This window comes from Rattus norvegicus, chromosome X, assembly GCF_021556685.1.
Source record: "Rattus norvegicus strain SHRSP/BbbUtx chromosome X, alternate assembly SHRSP_T2T, whole genome shotgun sequence".
NCBI lineage: Eukaryota > Metazoa > Chordata > Mammalia > Rodentia > Muridae > Rattus > Rattus norvegicus.
Window position 1 is genome coordinate 113,352,501 of NC_141554.1, and position 25,712 is coordinate 113,378,212.

Consider the following 25,712-nt stretch of genomic DNA (forward strand, 5'->3'; position numbering starts at 1 on the left):
TTGTTCAGAGTGTGCTATATGAGAAACAGATGGGCATTTTTATATCTTTCTACAAAAGCAGAATTTCTTGGACAACAGCAAATTCATAAGTTACACTGGTAGCCTGCTGGCTACAGTGTGTCAAGTGGCCCTGGTTTTATTACAATCTGAATTACGAATGTTAAATCTCAGATCACAGATGGCACATCAAGCAGTAATTCTGTCTTTATGTGGGAAGGTTATAGAATAGGTACAGAAGGGTTGAAAAGGCTGGAGACAGGTAGAGAAGCAGGGCATATGCAAAGACCATTCATCCTCTCTGTGATAAGGTAAGGTACCCAGATGGGAGAGCTTTTAGAGCTGAACTTTAGGGGTACAGGGTTGAGCTGCAGTATTTGTAAGCCAGACTGAGTTGAACTATAGAGGCAAGGTTCAGGAGCAAGTCTAGACAGACTAACAGATGTATGGGCAACAATTTGAATAGCTGTAGGGAACAAGCTGATCTGAAGCCCTGGGGACAGTCACGAGTTGCTGTTAGTCCCTGGATAAACATACTGAGTGGTCAGATAGCAGGTCTCTGGGGGTTATCGTCATCAAGTATTAGGTGTCCTTCAGGGTCCAGGTGCAAGTGGTGTACATGTCCTGGTGAGTTTGCTAAGTTCTTGGGCCTGTTTCTTTATCCTGATATGCTTTAATATGCCTGCGGGTTCATATTGTCCCAGCGTATCAGTTTATAAGTGTTAATGCTTGTACTTTCTGGAAAAAAATTAGTCTGTGCTTCTTGGGTGGTGCTGGCCAGGTGGTGGTGTGCACTATGGAATCTGGAGTAATCTTGACTGCATCTGTGCTCAAACTCAAAGCACATGATGCTTGTAAAATGGAGTCAATCAGGACAAGGCAGCCTGAAAATCACTGTTGTGTACAATATGAAGTAACTTAGAGCAGGGCACAGCATCATCTCAACAGCCATAAAGGCTTAGCTCTCGTATCACCTTTCTTAAATTTGAAAAGGTACATTCATCCCTACTTGGGCCTGTGCTCTTTCTTTTTCCCACTCTCCTCCATATGTTCTACATTCTGCTATTAACTGATTCCTGAACCATCTTTCCTTAGAGATTCAAAAGCTCTGAAGGACCAAAACTGTACTTTACTAATTTTCCCCTACACACACAGTAGGTACCCCGTAAAGTTTATGGAATGAACTATGAATGGCTATTCAGGTGTTTGCATGAGTTTTCTCCAGTGGATGTTTTGATTTTGAAGATGTGACTTACCAATGCTCTGTTAAATATGCATGAACTGCTGTGGAGGCTGACTTGGTACCAGCAGTCCTTGCTTGAAGTTAGAAAGGGAACCCACGGGGAGCTAACCTCTTTTTACAAATTCCTCCTGGCCCTTTTAACTCTGTGACCTTTTAACTCTATTTTAAAGAGCTTGTGGTATTTCTTTCTTTAGCACAAGGTTCATAGTATCTTGAAGTCTTGTTTTGTAAATGTTTTTGTTTTCATTTACTTGCAATTTGCTAAGATAACCCTGAGAAAATAGAGTGAATCCTTGGGAAAAGTATGACATCAGCAAAAATGGCAGAGCAAAGGCCTCTGAATATTCACTCCTTAATGGCAATGAAAAACAAAAACAAAAACAAAAACAATTGGCAGTGTGTGTCAGACTCAGTTTCTTCAGAACTCCATAAATGAGAAGGCTTGCATCAATACAGGGGCCTTGTATCCAAGCAAACAAGCAACATGTTGGGAAGAAGGGCCTTTTCTGTGTTTTTAACTTGTTCCCTCCCACCTTTGCACTTGTACTTTGTAGCTATAATAATATCTTGAAAACAACACTTCCAGTCACAGAAAATCCAGATGCCTAGCAGCCACTCTGACCCCTTTATAATTTCAGTTGCAGGGACCTATCTCCAGGTCGTCTGTCGAGTTGTTCCTCACTTATAAGTCTTATGTATGTGACGTTGACTGTGGGTTGCAGAAAGCCTTTTACCCAGGGTGTTGTTTTTTAAACCATTGGACACAACTTCTCAGTTGCCTGAAGCAGCAGCTAACCTTTTCAGCTAACCAACCGGAAAGCATCCAAGGAAAACCAGAGGAATGAGACACCTTGAGGATTTCTAGAAGCTTGAGATAGTCCTGAGAATGTGGAAACCACACGTATACACAAGGTTGTTACATTTCCAAGGCTGTGTGCATGTTCAGGGCACATGATTCTCATTCTTGAGCTTTACCCAGCAGAAAATGGAAGATGTCTCCTGGCTGGATTGGAGGCAAAGATGTGCCCCAACATGTATACAGAGCCCCTCAGTTTAGGATGGGAGGCATTTTGGTTCTGGAAGTTAAAGGATATCCTGGTTTAATCATTAAACTAACTCAGTAGAGACGTCAGTACAATAATTATTCTAACGTAATATGTAACAAGGTGGGGTTTATTTTTCCTTAGGCTGAGTAGCAGTTAATTTTGGACAACCAAACTGCAGGTTCGTATCTCTGCCTTTGAACAGCCTGAAAGAACAGGACTTTATAAGCTTGTTATTTGATTTGTTAAATTTGAAAGGTTAGCCAAATGTAGTTTGTGGGGTGAGAAGAACTAAAGGGGTTTCTGTTAGTCTGAAGTAATTGTGTCAGAAACGAGATTTTTTTTTTTTTTTTTGGTCACCACCTTAACCACTTCTCAGGTGGCCTTGTCTTTTGTCTCAGTTCTTCTGGTGTTGGACCTATTCTCTTCCCCGGTGCATTTAAGACATGGTGACACTGCCACTCTCATCTTCGGAGTGTTCTATATGTGTAGCCTTGTTTCAGGACTTCCTGAGGACAGACACAGTGCATTCTGGGAGTCTTCTAAGAGGAGAAAGGATACAAATAGAAGCTATAATGATCTGCTTGCATGCCTACCACAGCTTGCGAATGGCTAAAGAGCCAGAGGCAAATTCCTTGGCTACCATTTTATTCAGAGCCATCTTAAATGAAGCAGGGCAGTTGTCACTGACTTTAAAGGGCTGTACCAAATTGATCAGATAACTGGGCAATGAGTCATGGTGGCAGGGTTGGCAATAGAGGAATCATTTCCTTCAGCCTGTACTAAAAACAAATCCAAGGTTTGTATGCATATGTTCTGTACATTTATCCCGTGTCATCTGTCTTCGGCCTTACTAGGGTGCCTGCGAGGCTATCACTTTCCCATGATCTTCTCAAGCTACTTAAACATTATCTTTTCTTACTGTGGAAGAGCACTGAGTGTACATTTCCACTTGGTTTCTCCTGCCTGGGATGGGTCAAGGGTGGGGTGGAGAGGTACACTGTGTGATTTGCCCTGCCTCTGTCACCCACCACCTCCTGGGAAGAGCTTGACCTGAATGGTCATTTTTAGCCTGGTATTTCCTGTGTGTGGGCCAGGGCTGGAGGCCAGAGGCAGAGAGGTTAAGAGGGCACAGGTTCTCTGGCAGAATGCTCTCTGGGGAATGAGATAGTCATCTCATGTCTAACTTCTTTAAGTTTGAAACACTACAGACACTTTAATTTTAGTAATGAAAACAAACCAAAGGAGAAAAGCTACTTAAAGTTGTGAAAGACAGGAATTCTGTGATACGTTTCAAGAAAATTCACCAACTTAGCTGTGTTTCTAAAAGTAATTTCATGGATTATGACTTCAACCTCCAACAAAATCTTCTGAGCAGAGACACCTGTTTTCATGTTTGGCAAGGGCTCCTCTATACTTAGTAACGTTTATTTCTATGAAGACAACGTGGTTCTAATTTAGAAAACAAATCCCAAACAATCTGGCCTTTCAAGTGACTTAAACATATCCCACAGTTTAGCTCACACAGGAAAATACACCCATGGGATGGGTAGGGATTGCTTTAGGAGAACCCTTGCAGCTCCTGGCAGCTGAACAAAAGGGCCCCTATTCTCTCTCAGCTTCTTTTTGGAAAGGGGCTAGGGAGCTTTCAATGGACTGACCCTGGACTCTGACCCCATAGGTAGCAATGAATATCCTAGTAAGAGCACCAGTGGAAGGGGAAGCCCTGGGTCCTGCTAAGACTGAACCCCCAGTGAACTAGACTATGGGGGGAGGGCGGCAATGGGGGGAGGGTTGGGAGGGGAACACCCATAAGGAAGGGGAGGGGGGAGGGGGATTTTGCCCGGAAACCGGGAAAGGGAATAACACTTGAAATGTATATAAGAAATACTCAAGTTAATAAAAAAAATAGTTTATATTAAAAAAAAAAAGAAAATGTACGTAGATTCAGCTCCCCTCCTACAATATATCATCATGTATGTTCAAGTTTATCTAAATATTAAAAAAATAAATCTGAAAAAAAAAAAGTAAGAGATGAGATATGTTGGGTGCCTTTGCCTTCAACTTACAATGTGTTTTCTCATGCAAATGCATGCATTTGTGAAGTATAACTATCAATTTTGTTTCTCTGGTTACAGATTATAACAGATTTTGACACGCTAGCTTAGAAACTGCTTTACTACCTATGTTACTGCTATTATCTCAGAAGAACATTACTTAGAAATAATTTGGAGGCAGGGCTCCTACATGGGTCTGTCTTTAATCTTTTAGCAGAGCAGTTCCTCCCTCCCACAAAAGTGAACATGAGTTTGAACACTTCTCAGATCACAGGGTTGTATGTTCTAAAAGTATAACCTGACAACTAATGGGATTTCGTTTTATTTCACTTGACTTGAGAGATAACTATAGCTGAATGTAAGAGGAAAACTGGCTTTTGGTTGTCACATTCACCACGCTCAGCACCCCTGAAAACATATGCGTCTGAAGGGGGTGGCTTCTCAATGAACCAGTTCTTTAGCAAACACCAACAGTGTCTTTTATGATTTAATTTAATTTTACAGTGTCTGTCCACCTGGGGTCAGGGTCAGATCTTGGAGTAAACTTTCAGTCTTGAAAGATTTGCCCACACTTGAGATAGCAGCTGTAAGTCCTCCTAGCCTGTGGTTTCCTCTTTTGACTAACTGGATATAAAGTGTAGTTCCTATGACCAGCGCTGTCCCCCATTTCTCCCCACCTGTGGGTTAATCATTGGCAAGGCTTGCTCACAGAGCTCTGGGAAGTACTTACTGACATTGACTCATTTATTGTTAAAAAACATTGCAAAGGATACAGATAAATAGCCAAACAGCAGATGTGTTTGGGAGGTGGGGGGGGGGAGAAGCTTCTGTTCCCTCTGTAGGTACTACTGTGTGCTGAACATACCCAGAACTCCACAACCCGTGGCATTTGGGAGTGTTTTATAGAAGCTTCATGGTGTAGGCATGAGCTATTTTTTTTTATTCCATTTCTAACCTTTTTCCTTCCTGCAGAATAGGGGTTGGAATGACCTTTCCACACTTTTACTTGTTGCCCAGTTTTACAGGTGACTAGCCACATCTGAGTGCTCACCAGGAGTAGCCTGATTAGAACAGAAGATACTCTTATCGCCCAGGAAATTCCAAGGGATTTTGAGCTTCAAGTCTGGAACTAGGGTTAAAGACCAAAAAATAGAACAACAACAACAAAAAAGATATGTCTGACATCCTAGTGCTCAGGAAATCGCAGGGATTTTCAAAGTTGTGTGCCAGAAAATGAGGACAGAGAGCAAATATATAGTTCTTAATTATATCTCAACATCACAATAGTCATTTGTGAATCTCAGGAACAAGTTCTATTTATGATCAGCCTCAAGAGCCTTCTTTGTATAAGCCATTAAGTAAGTAAGTTGGAAAATGAAAACACTGTAGAAATACCTAGGCTTCTGGCTACATCATCCTTACAATTATACATTCTCCAGCCTTGACATGACTTCCTCCAAAGCATTGGCTGTTAGAAACCTCAGCATATAAACCTTGAAATATTTCCATGTAAACAGACAAGAGCCAAGTATACCAGTATTACCAGCTTATCTTGGTCTACTTTTGGGGGGAGAAGCTACCTAAGGAACTGTTTTTGAAGAAGGTCCGTGAAAGGAGAGTTTTAAAGTAAATCCAGGCATGCAGATTTTCAGATATCATTTTAAATGGGACCATGAGAAATTGTCAAAGGAAGTATGAAGAGCTTGGAACGTGACTCAGTCTATAAAGTGCTGGCTGTGTACCCACTTATTTAAATTTTTAAATATCTGTGGTTAAATATTCAAATATTCAAATATATTCAAACATTCACTAGACTCAACCTGATGTCATTTTTACTTTCAGGGCAAAGGCAGAAGTCAGCAAATCACAGGAGTAAGTCCAATCTCTGAATATGTTTACATGTCTTCATTTTCTTTTAGTTATGTCCAAGTATGAAAACCAGATTATTATTTTCACTGAATACCTAGAAGAATTCCCAGATACAGATGAGCTAGTATGGATCCTGGGGAAGCCACATCTCCTTAAGACAGGTAAGTGTGGTGTCACTGGTCTGGGAGGACTTAGCTAACATGGATGCCTGGGGCTAAGAGTTTCTCATTAGCCTTCTTGGGTTGACAGAACATTGTCTTGATAAGGGCTGATGCTACTGTGAGACAGATTACTGAGCAGCAAATGAAAACTTGCTTGTTTTACAGTTCCTTCCAAGACCCTGAGAAACCTTAGCAGGGCATTTATATGATAGGATTTTTCTGTTTGTACGTTTTGCAAAACCAACGAATCTTTATTCATTTCTGTAAAGAAGCCCTGTCCCCATTCTAGGAGACAGAAGATTCAAAACCATGCAATCATTCATAGTATCACTAACCAGTATCCAGTCATTAGGATACACAATTTTTATTCTTATCATGTCCTTGTGCTTCTTCCACATAAGCCACAGATGTCAGAAACAATATCAGACACAAGAAATCTGTTTTCAGATCTTCTAATAATTGCAATATCCTAGTTCATTCTGGTTTTGTATAGAACTTCTATCTATTTGCAGTTTTCCCACTTACGACAGCACTCTTAAACAGTAGAAGAGACATGGTGCTCTGAAACCACAAAGGACTCTGTCTGTCAAAAGCCTGTGCTAGGATGTATTACTTCCCAAGAAGAGATCTTCAGAAATCCTTAGCATAGTGTAAGGGAAGGAAGGAAGCAGATCAAAGGGCGGGGGCAAGGCCCCAGCATCTTATTGGAGAATTGTGAGTGGTGAGGAGATCTTGTTTGTTTAACTCTAACTTGGGAAAGGGACTTTTTCTTTCTAAACCTTCCCCTCCTTCCCTAGGACTTAAAGTGAAGGGGTCGAACAGAATCTTTCCTAGTGCTACTTTCCAAACAACGGGGAAATCAAGGTTGCCACATATGCCCTGATTCAGATACTTATTCAGATACTAATTTGCAGATGTCTTGCCTCCCCTCATTTTTGAGAAAGGGTTGTACTCTCTACCTCCAGCTTACCTGGAGTTCTAACTCACTGTGTAGACCAGATTGGCCTCAAATTCATAGTAGTCCTCCTGCTTCAACCTCAGGCATTCAACACTATGCTCACCCTTTTAAACTAATTTTTTTTTGCATTCCTTCCTAGCATAGAGCTAAGGTAGAAAGTATAGCATCCATAGAGGCAAAAGTGACCTGTGTAAACATTTAAAGGGACAGGCATATAATGCTGGCAACATTTGGCACAGGCTTACTGCATGCTAGATATCAACTAAGTGCTTTATAAATGTATATTATGTATATATTAACTTGATATGAACTATCTTGTTTAATACTATAGCTCCTCAATAAAGTAGGTATTGCTACTCCTCATTTTACAGACAAGAGAACAGAAGCTCAGAAAACGAGTAATAAGCTTATGTACACAGTAAGTAGCACAGTCTGAGTTCAATCCCAAGTTAAGTCCCACCCCACTATAGGCTGGTCTTGCTTTTGTAATTCTCTAGTCTTGGGCTCTTGAGAACTATGATTATAAGAATGTGCCACCACATTCTTGCATCAGGGCTGAGGTTCAATTTGTAGAGCACCTAGCATGCACCAGGTGTCTCCAGTACCCCATAAGCTGGGACTGGTGGTCATGCCTGTTATCTCAGAACTAGAAGGTAGAGGCAGAAGAATCAGAAGTTCAAGGTCATCCTCTGAAATTTTGAGGCCAGCCTAGGATGCATGACACCTTTCTGCCAGACAAGAGAAGAGAACCCTTATTCGTTTTTTTAAAGGTTATTTATTTGGTTTATGTATTTGCATGTTTTGCCTGCATTCAGGTCTGTGCACCAGGTGGCCAGAAGGTGGCATTAGATGCCCTGGAATTGGAGCTACAGGTGTTTGTAAGCTACCATATGGGTGCTGGAAATCGAATCCACATTCTCTGGGAGAACAGACAGACAGTTCTCATAACCATTGAGCTATTTTTCCAGGCCCAAGAGCTCTTACTCTTAAACATTATACATCTTCCTAAATGGGGGTTTGGTGCTGGGACAGCAAAATGAAAGAAAACACATACAGCTCTATTTTTCCATTTGCTCAAAGAGATGGAATTAGAAACTATTTGTAAAATTTGGATTTCACTTTCACTTTCAAAAACACAATAACTATAGATTCCATACTGAATATGCATATGGTATTGAGAAGAGGGAAAGAGATGACTAGAGAAGACAGAACAAGATCCAAGTATGGGAGGAAATAAAGAAGCCACAATTGTAGTGATTGAGAGGACTTTGCATCATAGAATGCAAGAACTATGCTTTGAAAAGATATGCAAGATATTTGTGATATTATACATCTACTTACATGAAATGCATACATAGGACACTCGGTACTATGAATAAAGTTCTTACACAGTTAGCAGGGACATTTACTTCCCTCTTTTGTAACTATGGATAAAGTTTTAATACAGTTAGCAGGGGCATTTCATTTTTAGTTAAATGCATGTATTTGCACCTTTGCTCCTGCACATGAACTTCCTCTAAACATATAAACCCCCAGTTTTAGATAATAGGTAGTGGGTATTGACACTATTATCATTAAGGTTGGAGATGCTTGCCTTAGTGGGTTGTCTAAGATAGTTGCTTTTCCTATTTCTTGTCACTTGGGCATGATTTTAGTGGTAATACCTGTCAGGATCCTGAAAACAATTGAGATGGAGAAGACAGAAAATATTATCATTAGAAGAACCTGTAGAGGGCTGGGGATTTAGCTCAGTGGTAGAGCGCTTGCCTAGCAAGCGCAAGGCCCTGGGTTTGGTCCCCAGCTCCGAAAAAAAAAAAAAGAATAATAAAAAAAAAGAATAGAAGAACCTGTAGAGTAGCTCTGGTCAAAATGAAGGCAAAGGGAAGGACTGATATTACAAGACTCAAATGAGATTAGGTTTCAGTAGTCCTGTAACAATCAATTAGATTGACTGTTTGAAAATAAGGTTGCTGCAGGCATAGAAGTCAAATGTAGGCTTTTTTGTAAAAAGATGGGATATGGCGATTTAATTTTAACTTTACATTTAATTACAGAAAAATCTAAGCTGTTGTCTGATATAAGTGCTCGTCTATGGTTTACATACAGAAGGAAATTTTCACCGATTGGTAGGTATATCATTTGTTGTGCTATGCTTTTTTTCCTTATAGACAGCTTGCCTGAGGTTATCAATGACATCACAGAAACCTCAGAATTAACAGCTCACTGTGGCAAAGAATTTGATTTAGGGGAGCAGGTAAGTTTAAAATTTCATCCAAAAGTGTCATTGGAAGTAGCCTGTCACCTGTGACTCCATGCTGTTGTTGTGTCGACCCACCGTCGAGTGTTCAAGCAGCAGACGGTAGTACATTTTTAAAGAAAAAAATCAAATAGGCTTTAATTGGGTAAATCTAGGTATTAAATTACCTTTTATTGCTATTTGGCGCCGTATGACATATTAAAGAGGCTTGAGCCTTGCAGGAAAGGACAATAATTCCTTCCGTTTTTTTTTTTTCCTTATGAGATGAGAGCATTTTGACATTTAGACATAAATTAAGAAAGATTTCCTTAGAATTTATTCTAATCTGTTCCTAGCTGCCACCTAGGGAAAAGGAAAGGAGAATTCAATAAGTTAAATGAATTTGCTCTATCTGAGAGATTTGTAAAATGTTTGCGAGCAGTGCAGCCACTCCCTAATGTCATGGAAAGAAGGAAGGTGTCTACAAGTGGTAGAAGTTACACTCCTAAAAGGAAACTTGTTTGATCCATTTTGATACAGGGTTAGACCTTGTAATTGGAGTGAAATGTACCTTCCCGTGATGGGCCATACCTAAAGCCCACGCAAACATTTTCTTTGCTCTTCAAGCAGTAGTAACATAAAAGAACAGTCGTTAGTACCCTTCATTTCTAAACTGTTAATGTTCCCTGGAGGAAGAAAGCTTTGTAGAGCTGAGCAATTTATCTGAGTCAACTCTCACACGTTTTGGTAATAGCTGATCTGGCTGTATGTGGACCTCACCCTACCTTGTCTGTACTAATCTGACCTTTAATCCCTGCATTAGCCAAGAGTCTGAATGCTCTGCTTCCAGCACCCAAATCTATTCCCTTAGTCTTGATATGGCATTGCTCCTTCAGTCCCTATAACAAAGGGACCAGAATGAGCGAGATTAACTTGGCCCATTTTTTTTTAAACAGGAATGATGACGTCTTTGAAATTGGATTTCTGAGATCATACCACTAGAATATTTTTCTACCTCTGAGTTGGAAAAGAAAACCACTACCTGATTGTGTTGGTCCTTTTGAATAGGACCCTAATAGAACTCATTCTGGCCACATGTGGCAAATCTTCAGATGGAACCTATTTTCATTATTAGCTGAATTTCTATATTTAAAGATATAGTATATTTCTAATTTTTCAGTAGCATTTTACATAAGACCAAACTCATAATACCAAGTATCCTGTGTGGGTTCCAGAACTGCTATATATTTTCTCATTTAATTCTTCTAATGCCCACTGACAGTAAGGAGAGTATGCGTTTAGATTGTATAACTACCTATTAGCCTTCTGCCTAATCAGAGTTCTATCATCTGTTTGTTGTTGCTTTAAAGTTCATTAAGAACATTTATGGGAGTTGGGAGACTTTCATGTGTCTTTGATCATTTTCACGTCCACACTTGGTGGCAGCATTTGTGCTTTAGCCAAGGTACTTTGCTTGTTGATAGTCCTCCATAGTTATAGATAGTCACTTACCAAAATAGAATGCATGCTCGCAGTCTCCATGCAAAAAACCTAAGGGGCAAGTTCAGTTCATATGTTTGCTTTGTCTTTGGCTGTAGAACCTGTTTCCATTGATTCGGTACTACCTTCACACATTCCATTCCTATGTCCAAGCCCTATAGGAGCACTAAATACATTTATCGTCTCTCTTTTCAGAGTTCATGTCTATGTATGTATGTTCATAGTTTCAAATATGCCGATGACTGAGAAGAGATTAATGTAAGGAGCATACTTTCATACCCATCCATTTTTCCGACAGGGGGAACAGGCCCTTCGTCGGATGCTGGCTGGGGATGTATGCTGCGCTGTGGGCAGATGATGCTGGCTCAAGCCCTCATCTGTAGACACTTGGGAAGGGGTGAGTTCCATTTACATTACAGATGGTTTCAGAGACTTATGCCATATCGCTTATTGTTATTAGTTTAAGAACATTCAGTAAGAAAACTGCAGATCCTGAATTGCTTTATAACAGCTCAAGTAACCAGCTGACAAGCCAACCAAGCCCGTTAGGAGAGGGAAATGGCTGAAATTTCCTCATGCGAGAGTTCTTTTCCTGGGACAGAATTAACCTGGGGAGAGGTGTCATGAATTTGCATTTTTGTTATTCTTTTGATGGGTCTTTAAAAATGTCAGATAAAAAAAAGCTGTGGCCTTAACTTGGGCATGGTAGTACATACATAGCTTTAATCCCAGTACTCAGGAGGCAGAGGTAGATAAATCTCTGAGTTTGAGGCCAGTCTATTCAACTATAGAATTACATGACAGCTAGGACTTCGTCGAGAAACCCTGTCTCAAAACACAAAACAAAACCTTGTAGCTATGATGACTTATACCCATAATTCCATCACTTAGAAGGCTAAGACAAGAAAACTGCTGTGAGTTTGAGGCTAACCTGGCCTGCATACTAAGTTTCCAACCACGCTGCACTACAGAGAAAGACCTGTTTCAATAAACAAAACAAAATAGAACAAACAAAATAAAATGAAAAGATAACGACGACAACAACAAACACAAGCAGGAAGAAGGGTGTGGTGGGCAGGACAGGATGTGAGTGACCTAAAGGAAGTGTTTAATAAGGAACCTCTTGCTATTTTGGTTTGAGTTGACAACGTCTATTTGACATTGAAAAAAATTCCTTAGTTTCCTTAGGAGGTAGTTTCATTAGTTAAGAACCTTCTGGTAATTCTTGGTTTTGAGTTCTCTGGGACATATGCATGTTCTCCATGGACCCCTGTGGGATGACCCCGTTCAGACATTCGAGTATAAGTCCACTTTCTTACGCTATTAAGCAGCTGACCTTGCTGGCTGTTGTTAATCTCACTGTGCAGACTCACAGGTCCTGTGCTAGATTTCGGAGAGGATCTGGAATGGGCTGGGAAGTTTTAGAGCTTATTGCCTTCCTGCCAGGATTTGGGGTATTCTGTGCTTGTTTTCCCTGTATTCTGCCATCGTTTCTAGGTCACAGGTGAGAAAACTGGGGTTCATGGCAGTGAAGTGATTTTTCCAGGGTGAAGCATTATAGATGTAAGAATATAATGCTGATACTCTGACTCTGTGTCCAGCAAGTATCATACATACTTCTTTTTTTAAACAGTATTGAATAGAATTCATTCAGAGTAGAGAGAGAGGAGGAAGGGGAGAGGGAGGGGCAGGGGGAGAGGGAGGGGGAGGGGAGGCAGGTCATGAGCACGTGGAGAGAGAGGGGGTTAGGGGATGGGGAGAAAAGGGACAAAGGAGGAACAGGGTAAGAACAAGAAAACCATACATACTTCTTAATGTAGATTTAGTGTTGTTTTAAGGGATAAATCTACATCTTATTAGCATATGTTAATTGTTCAAAGTAGTAAGTTTTATTGTGAAATTTCCATACATTGTTTGTATTTCAATTATATGTGTAGCCCATGTAGGCCTAGAACTGATCCTGTAACCCAAATTGGCACCAAGTTAATTCATGATCCTCCTGCTTCTATCTGCATCCCAGAGCATTGAGATTATAGGTCTGTGCCACCATGCCAAGCTCTTTGCATGTATGAAAGTGTAGGAAATCCCTTTCCACCTTATTTTTGAGTGAAAGTATCTCACTGACCCTGGAACTTCCTGATTTTGCTAGACTGGCTGGCCACCAAGCCTCAGGGAACCTTCTGTCTTTGTGTGTCTAGCACTGTATTATGGGTGCACATTACAACTACACTGGGTATTTTCCATTGGTGCTGGGTTTCCGAACTATGGTCCTCATGTTAGCAAACACTTTACCAACTGAATTATCTCCCTTCTGTTTTGTGGAAAGAAAGGTCTGGCTGTATATAGCCTAGGCTAATCTTGAATTCAAAATATAGTCTAAACTGGCCTTGCACTTGAAATGTTCCTGCATCAGCCTCCTCACTGCTGGAATTATAGTATTTTTCTTTCTTTACTTGGTATACAATTTTAAAAATATACTTTCTTAGCAATGAATTGTGTATATTATTTCCACACAAACTCTTGTATGTTGGAATAGCACTTCCCTTCGTGACACCCATTGGCAATGTTCAGAATGTAAGGACAAAAGCCATTACTGTTTGTGCAGAGATGGGACACTATGGCATCTGAGTTATAAGCCTGTTGGTATAGCTGCCAGGAGATACCTGTGTGATCCTGTTGTTGTGTAGTGCTTATCTAGCTCCCCTCATCGGGGCAAGTCAATTCTCTGCTCAGCTTCATCTAAAGGTTTTAACTTTTGCACACACCCCAGATAAGTGATCTACTATGTAGCCACATCCCCCAGCCCTGGCTTTTACTTCCTACTCAGCGAATCCTTAGAAGTTGACAACTTGCGGTATCTCTTATCTAAATGAAGGGTACTTAGGAACACACCCACCTTACCATTCCTGCCTTCTGGATGTAGCTCTCTTGTTTTACTTCTAACTTATTGCCTGGTAATAAGCAGTTGTGGTTGATTTTAATCCTTTTTTATCCCCCCTCCCCCACAAAAGATTGGAACTGGGAGAGACAAAAAGAACAACCCAAAGAATACCAAAGGATACTGCAGTGTTTCCTAGATAGAAAAGACTGTTGCTATTCAATCCATCAGATGGGTAAGATCATCAATTTCTAGTTTCAAAGTAATGCCTCTGAACTTTTTCTTCCCCGTACTTATCTATGGCTGCACTAAGTTGTCCATCTACTTTTTCCCTCAGGGGAAAAAAATCAGGAGTCTGTGGCTCATGAAAGATATTTTGCTAACATGTTAATTTTTCCACATAAAACAGCACAAATGGGTGTAGGAGAAGGGAAATCAATTGGCGAATGGTTTGGACCAAATACAGTTGCACAGGTGATAAAGTAAGTAAATGTCTGGCGTCTGCTTGTTCTTCTTGCTCCTTATGCTTCCAACCCAGCCGGCTAAACCTCCCATCAGCTTATGTATGCTTGCCCTCCTCCCCTTCCTGCTAAGCCGTCAAACATCTCTACCATTTGTTCATGTACGTCTTCGATGTGGATAATCATAAACCTCTGTCATGATATAACAGCGCAGCCATCACTGGTGTTTCTATATGTGGCTATACCCCAGGACTCTGTTTCTGTGTCTCATCCTACAGATGGATCATGGGCCAGGGAACCATCGGCCTGAGGGTCTTTTGAATTTAAATGGTTCACACTAAGTGGCAGAGGTTTAACTGACTTAAGCAAGAAAAAGACCCTGATCCTGTATAATATTAAAGACCTGATTAATGGGCCAGCAAGGTGGCTCAGTGGGCAGAGGTGCTTGCTGCCAATCCTGATGACCTGAGGTTCATCCATGGTGGAAGGAGAGAACCAACCCATACAAGTTGTCCTCTAACCTTCACACATAAAGCATAACACTACTGCCCCTTAACTGAAATATGCTTTTTAAAACTTCACTAATTCATTTAGCATTTATTGGGTGCCTTTACTATGTTAAGTATTGGGTATACAGAAATGACAGAGACACAGTCATCGCCTCAAGGAATTTGCAGTCTATTGGAGCATAAAAATCCCAAAGGAGTCTTGGAATCAGTTTGTTATGTTAGTAGGTTTAAGGTGATACTGTCATTTTTTTTTTTTTTACATTCTACAATTTGTCTTCTAGCGCAAGAGATGAGCTAGAGAGGTCAGGTTTTAACTAGGGTGAATATTGTTAGTCCCTGTATCTGCAAGCCATCTATCTCTTGTAGTTTTCTCCTTCCCAACAATCTGCCAGTGAAGGAAAACTCTCTGACGGCCGAAACTGTATTTGCCTTGTCCCACAGTTGTCTGTAAAACTTCCTACTATGTGTAAGCACCCAGTAAGTGCTCAATGACTAAATGGAATTGGCAGCCAGAACCTGGGGCTAGGTGTAGGGATCAGAGGACGGAGACTATTAGGACTCCTTTGGTATGGCATATTTCAATTTCTGGGTATTATGACTCCATATAAAGTAGGAAAGGGGTTTTGTCTCAATGGTTAACCAGCCTTCAGTAAATAGCATGTTTGGAGATGTGCACATGAGGTGAGTAGCTTGGATTTCCTGGACCCAGGGAAACTTTTCATCATGGCTTTATCCCCTGCTACCAGTACAACTTCACTGGGACTGCTTTCTTGCCTTAGTCAGAGAACCTTCTGGGCATCATTACCCCCGCTTATGGGAACTGGCCCTATTCCAGAAGTGCAGTACGGAAACTGCGTGCTAGAATGTGTAAAACATTAGAGTGACTAAGCCAAGCCCCAAATATGGTTTCAAATAGAATTTCTTTCTTCCTTCTGCATTTTGAGGTTTCTAACAATAAACAGATGGAAGCTCCTTCCTTTTTGTTTATTTAAATCAGCATATTGTGTTAGATACCATTATGACATTTGTAATCAAAGTGTTCTTATGAGTTTCCTTCCCTCTGTCTCCCCACCCCTGGTTATTCCTGTTTCCTCCTGGGCTTGAAGATCCTTTTCCTCTTGTATGTACTGTGTGTCCTTTTGCCCACCCCCATCCATCTTCATCTTCATAAGAATTCGAGTGCGTTTGGGTTTGTTATGATTGCCTTAGATAATAAGAGCACATACATTCTTTAGTACATTAAAAGACAGATGACTTATATCCTGATAGGCCCATCATAATGTGAAAATATTGTAAGTCACTGTGTCTTTACAGTATCTATACTACTGAACATTGCAGCTCGACCAACAAGCAGTTTCCCCTGGTGATCAGCTAGCTGATTGGAACTGAAGCTCTGTGTAACTCCTCAGCATCACCAGAGTCCCTTAGTGTGTCACTAGTCCTGGGAATGATTCCAAGTCAAAATTCATGTCTCGTTTCTACCGAGTACATACCACTTTTGCACCATCCTAAAGTAATATAAAAATAAAAATAAAAAATAATGGTAGTAATAATTGTAAGTAAAACTAGTGGCCATAAATTATGTCACTATTATTCTGAAAAAGTTAATGAATTAAAGTTGGTAAATAAAAAGTGTAACAGGGCTGAGGAGATGGCTCAGTGGGTAAGATTCTTGCGGTATAAGCATAAGGACTTAAGGTTGCATCACCAGAAACCATATGATAAATAAAGGGGCAATGAGCAGATAACCTATAACCCCATCACTGGGAGACAGATCCTGGAGTATCTCAGGGGCTCAATGACTAGCTAAAATGGGGAGCTCCTTGCTCATATATATGTATATGTACATGCATATGTACATGTATGTATATGGTGCTAGAGATTGGATGGATGGACCCAGGGCCTCATACATAGTAGCCAAGTACTCTGCCACTGAACAACAAAAGCCCCAATATATATATATATATATATATATATATATATATATATATATATATATATATATATATCATATATATATGAGCTGAGGACCGAACCCAGGGCCTTGAGCTTGCTAGGCAAGTGCTCTACCACTGAGCTAAATCCCCAACCCCCCTAATATATATTTTAATGACATTTCTTTTTTTAAAGGAAAAACAATAATTTAGAATGTTTTTTATTTAAGGAAACAAAATGTGTTGGGATTTTCAGGACAGATACATTGATGACAGTTTTTTCTTCCAGTAGGAATACTGCCATTTGATGAGGTAGATTTTTCCATTTTATAAAGCAAGATATTCTTTTCAATGTTCAGATACAGTGGCTCTGTGGTGTTCTTCAAAGCCCTGGGCATGAAATGTCCTAGAAATGAAATGTCCACGTGTCTTTGTGGCTTGGCTCAGTGTGACGTGACCTTAGTAATCTGGGGATACATTGTATAACTTCCAACTGATGTTCTCATCTTTTCCAATTGTGATTTCTTTATATGTTGCTTCACAGAAAACTTGCTTTATTTGATGAATGGAATTCCTTGGCTGTTTATGTTTCAATGGATAACACAGTGGTCATTGAAGATATCAGTGAGTCTCTGGGCTGTTAACCTTCTCATGGGTGGGTGTAGTCCCTTTTGCAATTCAGAAGTCTGGACTTCAATAGATACTGTGACCCACTCCACAAGGACAGGGAGCTTAGGCAAGTAGAGCGGCCATGTTCCTTTCCTTTCCAGTCTTCTGAAAGGGAAAAACTTGGTATATACCAAGATATACCATACTTTTTGCTGCAGGAGCTCCAGTGTGTGTCGTTTGTTGAATCACAAGTAGATGGACCATAGAGGCTGGCCATTGCCCGCCCCTGCTTTCTTTGCCATTCAAGTTCGATAAACCCAAATATATAGTCCCTGACTCCAAGTTTCTGAAAGAATAATGTAGAGTTGAGATTCTTGGAGTGAGTTCAGAATACCTGTTGGACACTAAGCAAATGCTCAGTGTCCGATACGAAGATGAAGGATCTGCATGATTCAACAGCCTGGAGTTCCTGTGAGGACTGGGACTGGCTGGTTCCCAGTGGCAAAGGGGAGGGTCTTTCAGGTGGTCAGCAGCATGCAAGGTCCCTGTGGTTTACCTTTGGAAAAGGTCCTAGTGCTAGATCGTCCCGACTCATTCAGATGTCTTGCCTTCCGTTTCTAGAGAAAATGTGCTGTGTTCTTCCTGTGGGTGCTGCTGACACAGCTGGTGAGAGCCCTCCTGATTCTCTGATTGCTTCCAGTCAGAGTAAGGGCACCTCTGCCCCGTGCCTAGCCTGGAAACCCCTGCTGCTCATTGTGCCCCTTCGCCTGGGCATAAACCAAATCAACCCTGTGTATATTGAAGCATTCAAAGTAAGTCTCCTTTTTTTCTTGAACCCATTGCTGCCATCACACTGCACATGTCAGCACAGAGATCCGTGAGCAGCAGTCCACAAGTGAGTTGAGAATCTTGCATTGTCTTTCCCTTTAGGAGTGTTTTAAGATGCCACAGTCTTTAGGGGCTTTAGGAGGAAAGCCAAATAACGCCTATTATTTCATAGGATCCTTAGGTAAGAAAGAATGAATTGCAAGTAAGTTGTTATGGGCCACGGAAGGGTGTGGGGCAACAGTGTTCCTGGGATATAGGTTCTGGTGAGTGGGCATTGCTTTACCTTAGGGATATTGTGGCCTCTGGCAGCTCCTTGTGTCTCCAACCTGATCTATACAGAGTGATTCTTTTTTCTTGTGCTTGCTGGGCAACACTTCACCATTAATGCATCTATTTCTGCCTCTTGGTGGGATAGTTTTGCTCTTTTCTGCTGGCTGGACACAGGGTCATGGTATTACTCCAGAATGGTTCTCTCTTGTATGTGGGTCCCAGGACAGTGGGGTTTCAATATTTGGACTTTGCTGATTTCCTTTTTCTTGAAGTTCAGGCAACATACTTGGAGTATGCACTGGTTTCCCAGATCACCAAGAATAGACTGGCTGTCTCATTATTTAGAGTCATGAGTGAATAGGAATCTAAAGGTGCAAAGACAGAGTTCTGCCTTTCCCAATATTGCGATTACGGTTGTAAACTACAAACCTCTATAATTGGGTGTGGTAGAGGACTCTTTTACACAACACAAGGGAGGCAGAGGCAGAGGCAGAGGCAGAGAGAGAGAGGCAGAGAGGCAGAGAGGCAGAGGAGCAGAGAGGCAGAGACAGAGAGGCAGAGAGGCAGAGGAGCAGAGAGGCAGAGACAGAGACAGAGAGGCAGAGAGGCAGAGAGGCAGAGATGCAGAGATGCAGAGATGCAGAGATGCAGGGGCAGAGGCATAGGCAGAGACAGAGAGGCAGAGAGGGGCAGAGAGAGTCAGACAGGCAGAGAGGGAGAGAGAGGCAGAGGCAGAGGGGCAGAGAAGCAGAGAGGCAGAGGCAGAGGCAGAGAGCAGAGGCAGATAGGCAGAGAGGGGCAGAGAGAGGCAGAGGGGCAGAGAGGTAGAGGGGCAGAGGGGCAGAGAGGGAGAGGCAGAGAGCAGAGGCAGATAGGCAGAGAGGGGCAGAGAGAGGCAGAGGGGCAGAGAGGTAGAGGGGCAGAGAGGCATAGGCAGAGACAGAGAGACAGAGAGGCAGAGGCAGAGAGGCAGAGAGGCAGAGACAGGTGCAGAGCCAGAGGCAGAGAGGGGAAGAGAGAGGCAGAGGGGCAGAGAGGCAGAGGCAGAGAAGCAGAGAGGGGCAGAGAGAGGCAGAGAGGCAGAGAGGGGCAGAGAGAGGCAGAGAGGTCTGAGAGAGGCAGAGAGGCAGAGGCAGAGGCAGAGGCAGAAGCAGAGGCAGAGGCAGAAGCAGAGGCAGAAAGGCAGAGGCAGAAAGGCAGAGGGGCAGAGAGGCAGAGAGGCAGAGAGACAGAGAGGGGCACAGAGAGGCAAAGAGGCAGAGAGGCAGAGAGGGGCTGAGAGAGGCAATTAGGGGCAGAGAGAGGCAGAGGGGCAGAGAGAGGCAGAGGGGCAGAGAGAGGGAGAGGGCCAGAGAGGCAGAGTGGCAGAAAGGCAGAGAGGCAGGGGGAGGGGCAGGGGCAGGGGCAGAGGCATAGGCAGAGACAGGGAGGCAGAGAGGGAGAGAGTGTCAGAGAGAGGCAGAGAGGGGTAGAGAGGGGCAGAGAGGCAGAGGCAGAGGCAGATAGGCAGAGAGGCAGAGAGGCAGAGGCAGGGGCAGGGGCAGAGGCAGAGGCAGAGACAGAGAGGCAGAGAGGCAGAGAGTGTCAGAGAGAGGCAGAGAGGGGTAGAGAGGGGTAGAGAGGGGCAGAGAGGCAGAGGCAGAGAGACAGAGAGGCAGAGGCAGGGGCTGGGGCAGGGGCAGGGGCAGGGGCAGGGGCAGGGGCAGAGGCAGAGACAGAGAGGCAGAGAAGCAGAGAGGTAGAGAGGGCCAGAGAGAGGCAGAGAGAGGCAGAGTGGTTGAGAGGCAGAGGCAGAGACAGAGAGGCAGGGAGGAGCAGAGAGAGACAGAGAGGCAGAGAGGCAGAGAGGGGCAGAGAGAGGCAGAGAGGGGTAGAGAGGGGCAGAGAGAGGCAGATAGGCAGAGGCAGAGGCAGAAGAAGATGCAGAGGCAGAGGCAGAGAGGCAGATACAGAGGCAGGGGCAGGGGCAGGGGCAGGGGCTGGGGCAGAGGCAGAGGCAGAGAGTCAGAGAGGGTCAGAGAGAGGCAGAGAGGCAGAGATTGTCAGAGAGAGTCACAGAGGTTCAGAGAGAGGCAAAGAGGCAGAGAGGGGCAGAGAGAAGCAGAGTGGCAGAGAGGCAGAGGGGCAGAGAGCCAGAGCCAGAGAGGCTGAGAGGCAGGGGCAGGTTCAGGGGCAGAGGCAGAGGCAGGGGCAGAGGCAGAGGCAAAGACAGAGAGGCAGAGAGGCAGAGAGGGTCAGAGAGAGGCAGAGAGGGTCAGAGAGAGGCAGAGAGGCAGAGAGAGGCAGAGTGGCAGAGGGGCAGGAGAGGGGCAGAGAGAGGCAGAGTGATTGAGAGGCAGAGGCAGAGACAGAGAGGCAGAGGCAGAGAGGCAGAGAGGCAGAGAGGGGCAGAGAGGCAGAGAGGCAGGGAGGGGCAGAGAGAGCCAGAGAGGCAGAGAGGCAGAGAGGGTCAGAGAGAGGCAGAGGGGTCTGAGAGAGGCAGAGAGGCAGAGAGGGTCAGAGAGAGGCAGAGGGGTCTGAGAGAGGCAGAGAAGCAGAGAGGCAGGAGAGGGCCAAGGAGAGGCAGAGTGGTTGAGAGGCAGAGGCACAGACAGAGAGGCAGAGGCAGAGAGGCAGAGAGGGGCAGGGAGGGGCAGAGAGAGGCAGAGAGGCAGAGCTGGGCACAGAGAGGCAGAGAGGCAGAGAGGCAGAGGCAGAGACAGAGAGGCAGAGAGGGGCAGAGAGAGCCAGAGAGCCAGAGAGAGGCAGAGAGGGACAGAGAGGGGCAGACAGAGGCAGATAGGCAGAGGCAGAGGCAGAGGCAGAGGCAGAGGCAGAAACAGATGCAGAGGCAAAGCAGAGGCAGAGAGGCAGCGGCAGAGCCAGAGGCAGGGGCAGGGGTTGGGGCAGACGCAGAGGCAGAGGCAGAGAGGGTCAGAGAGAGGCAGAAAAGCAGAGACGGTCAGAGAGAGGCACAGAGGGTCAGAGAGAGGCAGAGAGGCAGAGAGGCAGAGAGGGGCAGAGAGAGGCAGAGGGCCAGAGAGGCAGGGGCAGGGGCAGAGGCATAGGCAGAGATAGAGAGGCAGAGTGGCAGAGAGCAGCAGTGATGGGCAGAGAGGCAGAGAGGGGCAGAGAGAGCCAAAGAAGCAGAGAGGAGAGAGGGGCAGAGAGAGGCAGAGAGGGGCAGAGAGGGCAGAGAGGGGCAGAGAGAGGCCGATAGGGAGAGGCAGAGGCAGAAGCAGAGGCAGATGCAGAGGCAGAGGCAGAGGCAGAGGCAGAGGCAGAGGCAGGGGCAGGGGTTGGGGCAGACACAGAGGCAGAGGCAGAGAGGCAGAGAGGGTCAGAGAGAGGCAGAGAGGCAGAGAAAGGCAGAGAAGCAGAGAGGCAGGAGAGAGGCAGAGAAGCAGAGAGGCAGAGACAGAGAGGCAGAGAGGCAGAGAGGCAGAGAGGCAGAGAGGCAGAGAGGGGCAGAGAGAGGCAGAGAGGTAGAGAGGCAGAGAGGGGCAGAGAGAGGCAGAGAGGCAGAGGCAGAGGCAGAAGCAGAGGCACAAAGGCAGAGGCAGAGGGGCAGAGGCAGAGGGGCAGAGGGGCAGGGGCAGAGAGGCAGAGAGGGGCAGATAGAGGCAGAGAGGGGCAGAGAGGAAGAGGCAGAGAGGCAGAGGCAGGGGCAGAGAGGCAGAGAGAGGCAGAGAGGGGCAGAGAGGCAGAGAGGCAGAGGCAGAGAGGCAGAGAGGCAGGAGCAGGGACAGGGGCAGAGACCGAGGCAGAGACAGAGATGTAGAAAGGCAGAGAGGGTCAGAGAGAGGCAGAGAGACAGAGAGGCAGAGGCGCAGAGAGACAGAGAGGCAGAGAGGGGCAGAGAGAGGCAGAGAGGGGCAGAGAAAGGCAAAGAGGCAGAGAGGCAGAGAGGGCCAGAGAGGGGCAGGGAGAGGCAGAGGGGCAGAGAGAGGCAGAGGGCCAGAGAGGCAGAGAGGCAGGGACAGTGGCAGATAGGCAGAGAGGCAGGGGCAGGGGCAGGGGCAGGGGCAGGGGCAGTGGCAGTGGCAGGGGCAGGGGCAGGGGCAGAGGCAGAGGCAGAGACAGAGAGGCAGAGAAGCAGAGAGGCACAGTGTTTCAGAGAGAGGCAGAGCGGCAGAAAGGGGTAGAGAGGGGTAGAGAGGGGTAGAGAGGGGCAAAGAGGCAGAGAGGCAGAGGCAGAGAGACAGAGAGGCAGGGGCTGGGCAAGGGCAGGGGCAGCAGCAGAGGCAGAGAGGCAGGGGCAGGGGCAGAGGCATAGGCAGAGACAGGGAGGCAGAGAGGGAGAGAGTGTCAGAGAGAGGCAGAGAGGGGTTGAGAGTGGCAGAGAGGCAGAGGCAGATAGGCAGAGAGGCAGAGGCAGGGGCAGAGGCAGAGGCAGAGACAGAGAGGCAGAGAAGCAGAGAGGTAGAGAGGGTCAGAGAGAGGCAGAGAGGCAGAGAGGGGCAGAGAGGCAGAGAGAGTCAGAGAGGGTCAGAGAGAGGCAGAGAAGCAGAGAGGGTCAGAGAGAGGCAGAGAGGTCTGAGAGAGGCAGAGAGGAAGAGAGGCAGAGAGGGGCAGAGAGGGGTAGAGAGGGGCAGAGAGGCAGATAGGCAGAGGCAGAAGAAGATGCAGAGGCAGAGGCAGAGAGGCAGAGGCAGAGGCAGGGGCAGGGGCTGGGGCAGAGGCAGAGAGTCAGAGAGGGTCAGAGAGGATCAGAGAGAGGCAGAGAGGCAGAGACTGTCAGAGAGAGTCACAGAGGGTCAGAGAGAGGCAACCAGGCAGAGAAGGGCAGAGAGAGGCAGAGTGGCAGAGAGGCAGAGTCAGAGGCAGAGAGGCAGAGAGGCAGGGGCACAGACAGAGAGGCAGTGGCAGAGAGGCAGAGGCAGAGCCAGAGCCAGAGATGCAGAGAGGCAGGGGCAGGGGCAGGGGCAGAGGCAGAGGCAGAGGCAGGGCAGGGTCAGGGTCAGGGTAGGGGCAGGGGCAGAGGCAGAGGCAAAGACAGAGAGGCATAGAGTCAGAGAGGGTCAGAGAGAGGCAGAGACGCAGAGAGGGTCAGAGAGAGGCAGAGAGGTCAGAGAGAGGCAGAAAGGCAGAGAGAGGCAGAGTGGCAGAGGGGCAGGAGAGGGGCAGAGAGAGGCAGAGAAGCAGAGAGGCAGAGGCAGAGACAGAGAGTCAGAGGCAGAGAGGCAGACAGGCAGAGAGGGGCAGAGAGAGGCAGAGGGCCAGAGAGGCAGAAAGGCAGAGAGGGGCAGAGAGTCAGAGAGGCAGAGAGGCAAAGAGGGGCAGAGAGGCAGGGAGGGGCAAGGAGAGCCTGAGAGGCAGAGAGGGACAGAGAGAGGCAGAGAGGCAGAGAGGGGCAGAGATAGGCAGAGGGACAGAGAGGCAGGGGCAAGGGCAGAGGCATAGGCAGAGACAGAGAGGCAGAGAGGCAGAGAGCAGCAGTGATGGGCAGAGAGGCAGAGAGGCAGAGAGAGGCAGAGTGGCAGAGAGGCAGAGAGGCAGAGGCAGAGGGGCAGAGGGGCAGAGGGGCAGAGAGGCAGAGGCAGAGAGGGAGAGGGGCAGAGAGGCAGAGGCAGAGAGGCAGAGAGGCAGGAGCAGGGGCAGGGGCACAGACATAGGGGCAGTGGCAGAGAGGCAGAGGCAGAGGCAGAGAGGCAGGGTCAGGGTCAGGGGCAGAGGCAGAGGCAGAGGCAGAGGCAGAGGCAGAGGCAGAGGCAGAGGCAGAGGCAGAGAGGCAGAGAGGCAGAGAGGCAGGGTCAGGGGCAGAGGCAGAGACAGAGGCAGAGACAGAGAGGCAGAGAAGCAGAGAGGCAGAGAGGGTCAGAGAGAGGTAGAGAGGAAGAAAGGGTCAAAGAGAGGCAGAGAGAGGCAGAGGCAGAGAGGCAGAGAGAGGCAGAGGCAGAGAGGCAGAGAGAGGCAGAGAGAGGCAGAGAGGGGCAGAGAGAGGCAGAGAGGCAGAGAAGCAGAGGCAGAGACAGAGAGGCAGAGAAAGGCAGAGAAAGGCAGAGAGAGGCAGAGAGAGGCAGAGAGGCAGAGGCAGAGACAGAGAGGCAGAGAAAGGCAGAGAGAGCCAGAGAGTCAAAGAGGCAGAGCAGGCTAGAGAGAGGGATAGAGGGACAGAGAGGTGCAGAGAGAGGCGGATATTCAGAGGCAGAGGCAGAAGCAGAAGCAGAGGCAGAGGCAGAGGCAGAAGCAGATGCAGAGGAAGGGGAAGGGGCAGGGGCAGGGGGAGGGGCAGGGGCAGAGGCAGAGGCAAAGACAGAGAGGCAGAGAGTCAGAGAGGGTCAGAGAGAGGAAGAGAGGCAGAGAGGGTCAGAGAGAGGCAGAGAGGTCTGATAGAGGCAGAGAGGCAGAGAGAGGCAGAGAGGCAGAGGGGCAGGAGATGGGCAGGAGAGGGGCAGAGAGAGGTAGAGTGGTTGAGAGGCAGAGGCAGAGACAGAGAGGCAGAGGCAGAGAGGCAGAGAGGCAGAGAGGCAGAGAGGCAGAGGCAGAGACAGAGAGGCAGAGAGGGGCAGAGAGAGGTAGAGTGTCAGAGACGCAGAGAAGCAGAGGCAGAGAGGCAGAGAGGCAGGGACAGGCGCAGGCGCAGGGGCAGGGGCAGAGGCAGAGGCAGAGAGTCAGAGAGGGTCAGAGAGAGGCATAGAGGCAGAGAGGGTCAGGGAGTGGCAGGGCGAGGCACAGAGGCAGAGAGGCAGAGAAGGGCAGAGAGAGGCAGAGAGGCAGAGGCAGAGAGGCTGAGAGGCAGAAAGGCAGAGGCAGAGAGGCGAGAGGCAGAGAAGAGAGAGCGGCAGAGAGAGGCAGAGAGGGGCAGATAGGGAGAGGCAGAGGCAGAAGCAGAGGCAGATGCAGAGGCAGAGGCAGAGGCAGAGGCAGAGGCAGAGGCAGAGGCAGAGGCAGAGGCAGAGGCAGAGGCGGAGGCAGGGGCAGGGGTTGGGGCAGACACAGAGGCAGAGGCAGAGAGGCAGAGAAGGGCAGAGAGAGCCAGAGAGGCAGAGAGGCAGAGAGGGTCAGAGAGAGGCAGAGAGGCAGAGAGGGTCAGAGTGAGGCAGAGAGGTCTGAGAGAGGCAGAGAGGCAGAGAGGCAGGAGAGGGGCAGAGAGAGGCAGAGTGGTTGAGAGGCAGAGGCAGAGACAGAGAGGCAGAGGCAGAGAGGCAGAGAGGGGCGGAGAGGGGCAGAGAGGCAG

The 25,712-nt window shown here is 46.5% G+C and overlaps 1 protein-coding gene across 9 annotated transcripts in view; it reads left to right on the plus strand.

Moving 5' to 3' along the window:
• Atg4a (autophagy related 4A, cysteine peptidase) overlaps positions 1-25,712 on the plus strand; it is a 99,056-nt gene that overhangs the window by 22,073 nt on the left and 51,271 nt on the right. For 5 of the 9 annotated variants that reach the window (NM_001126298.2, NM_001434380.1, NM_001434381.1 and 2 more), the window contains exons 2-9: positions 6,260-6,370; positions 9,383-9,454; positions 11,363-11,461; positions 14,076-14,177; positions 14,352-14,424; positions 17,391-17,470; positions 18,077-18,267; positions 18,386-18,464. In NM_001126298.2, the coding sequence (NP_001119770.1) occupies positions 6,260-6,370; positions 9,383-9,454; positions 11,363-11,461; positions 14,076-14,177; positions 14,352-14,424; positions 17,391-17,470; positions 18,077-18,267; positions 18,386-18,464 (807 nt within the window). The remainder of the gene's footprint in view (positions 1-6,259; positions 6,371-9,382; positions 9,455-11,362; positions 11,462-14,075; positions 14,178-14,351; positions 14,425-17,390; positions 17,471-18,076; positions 18,268-18,385; positions 18,465-25,712) is intronic. The other 4 variants (XR_015646447.1, XR_015646449.1, XR_015646445.1 and 1 more) reach the window with 1 other exon arrangement.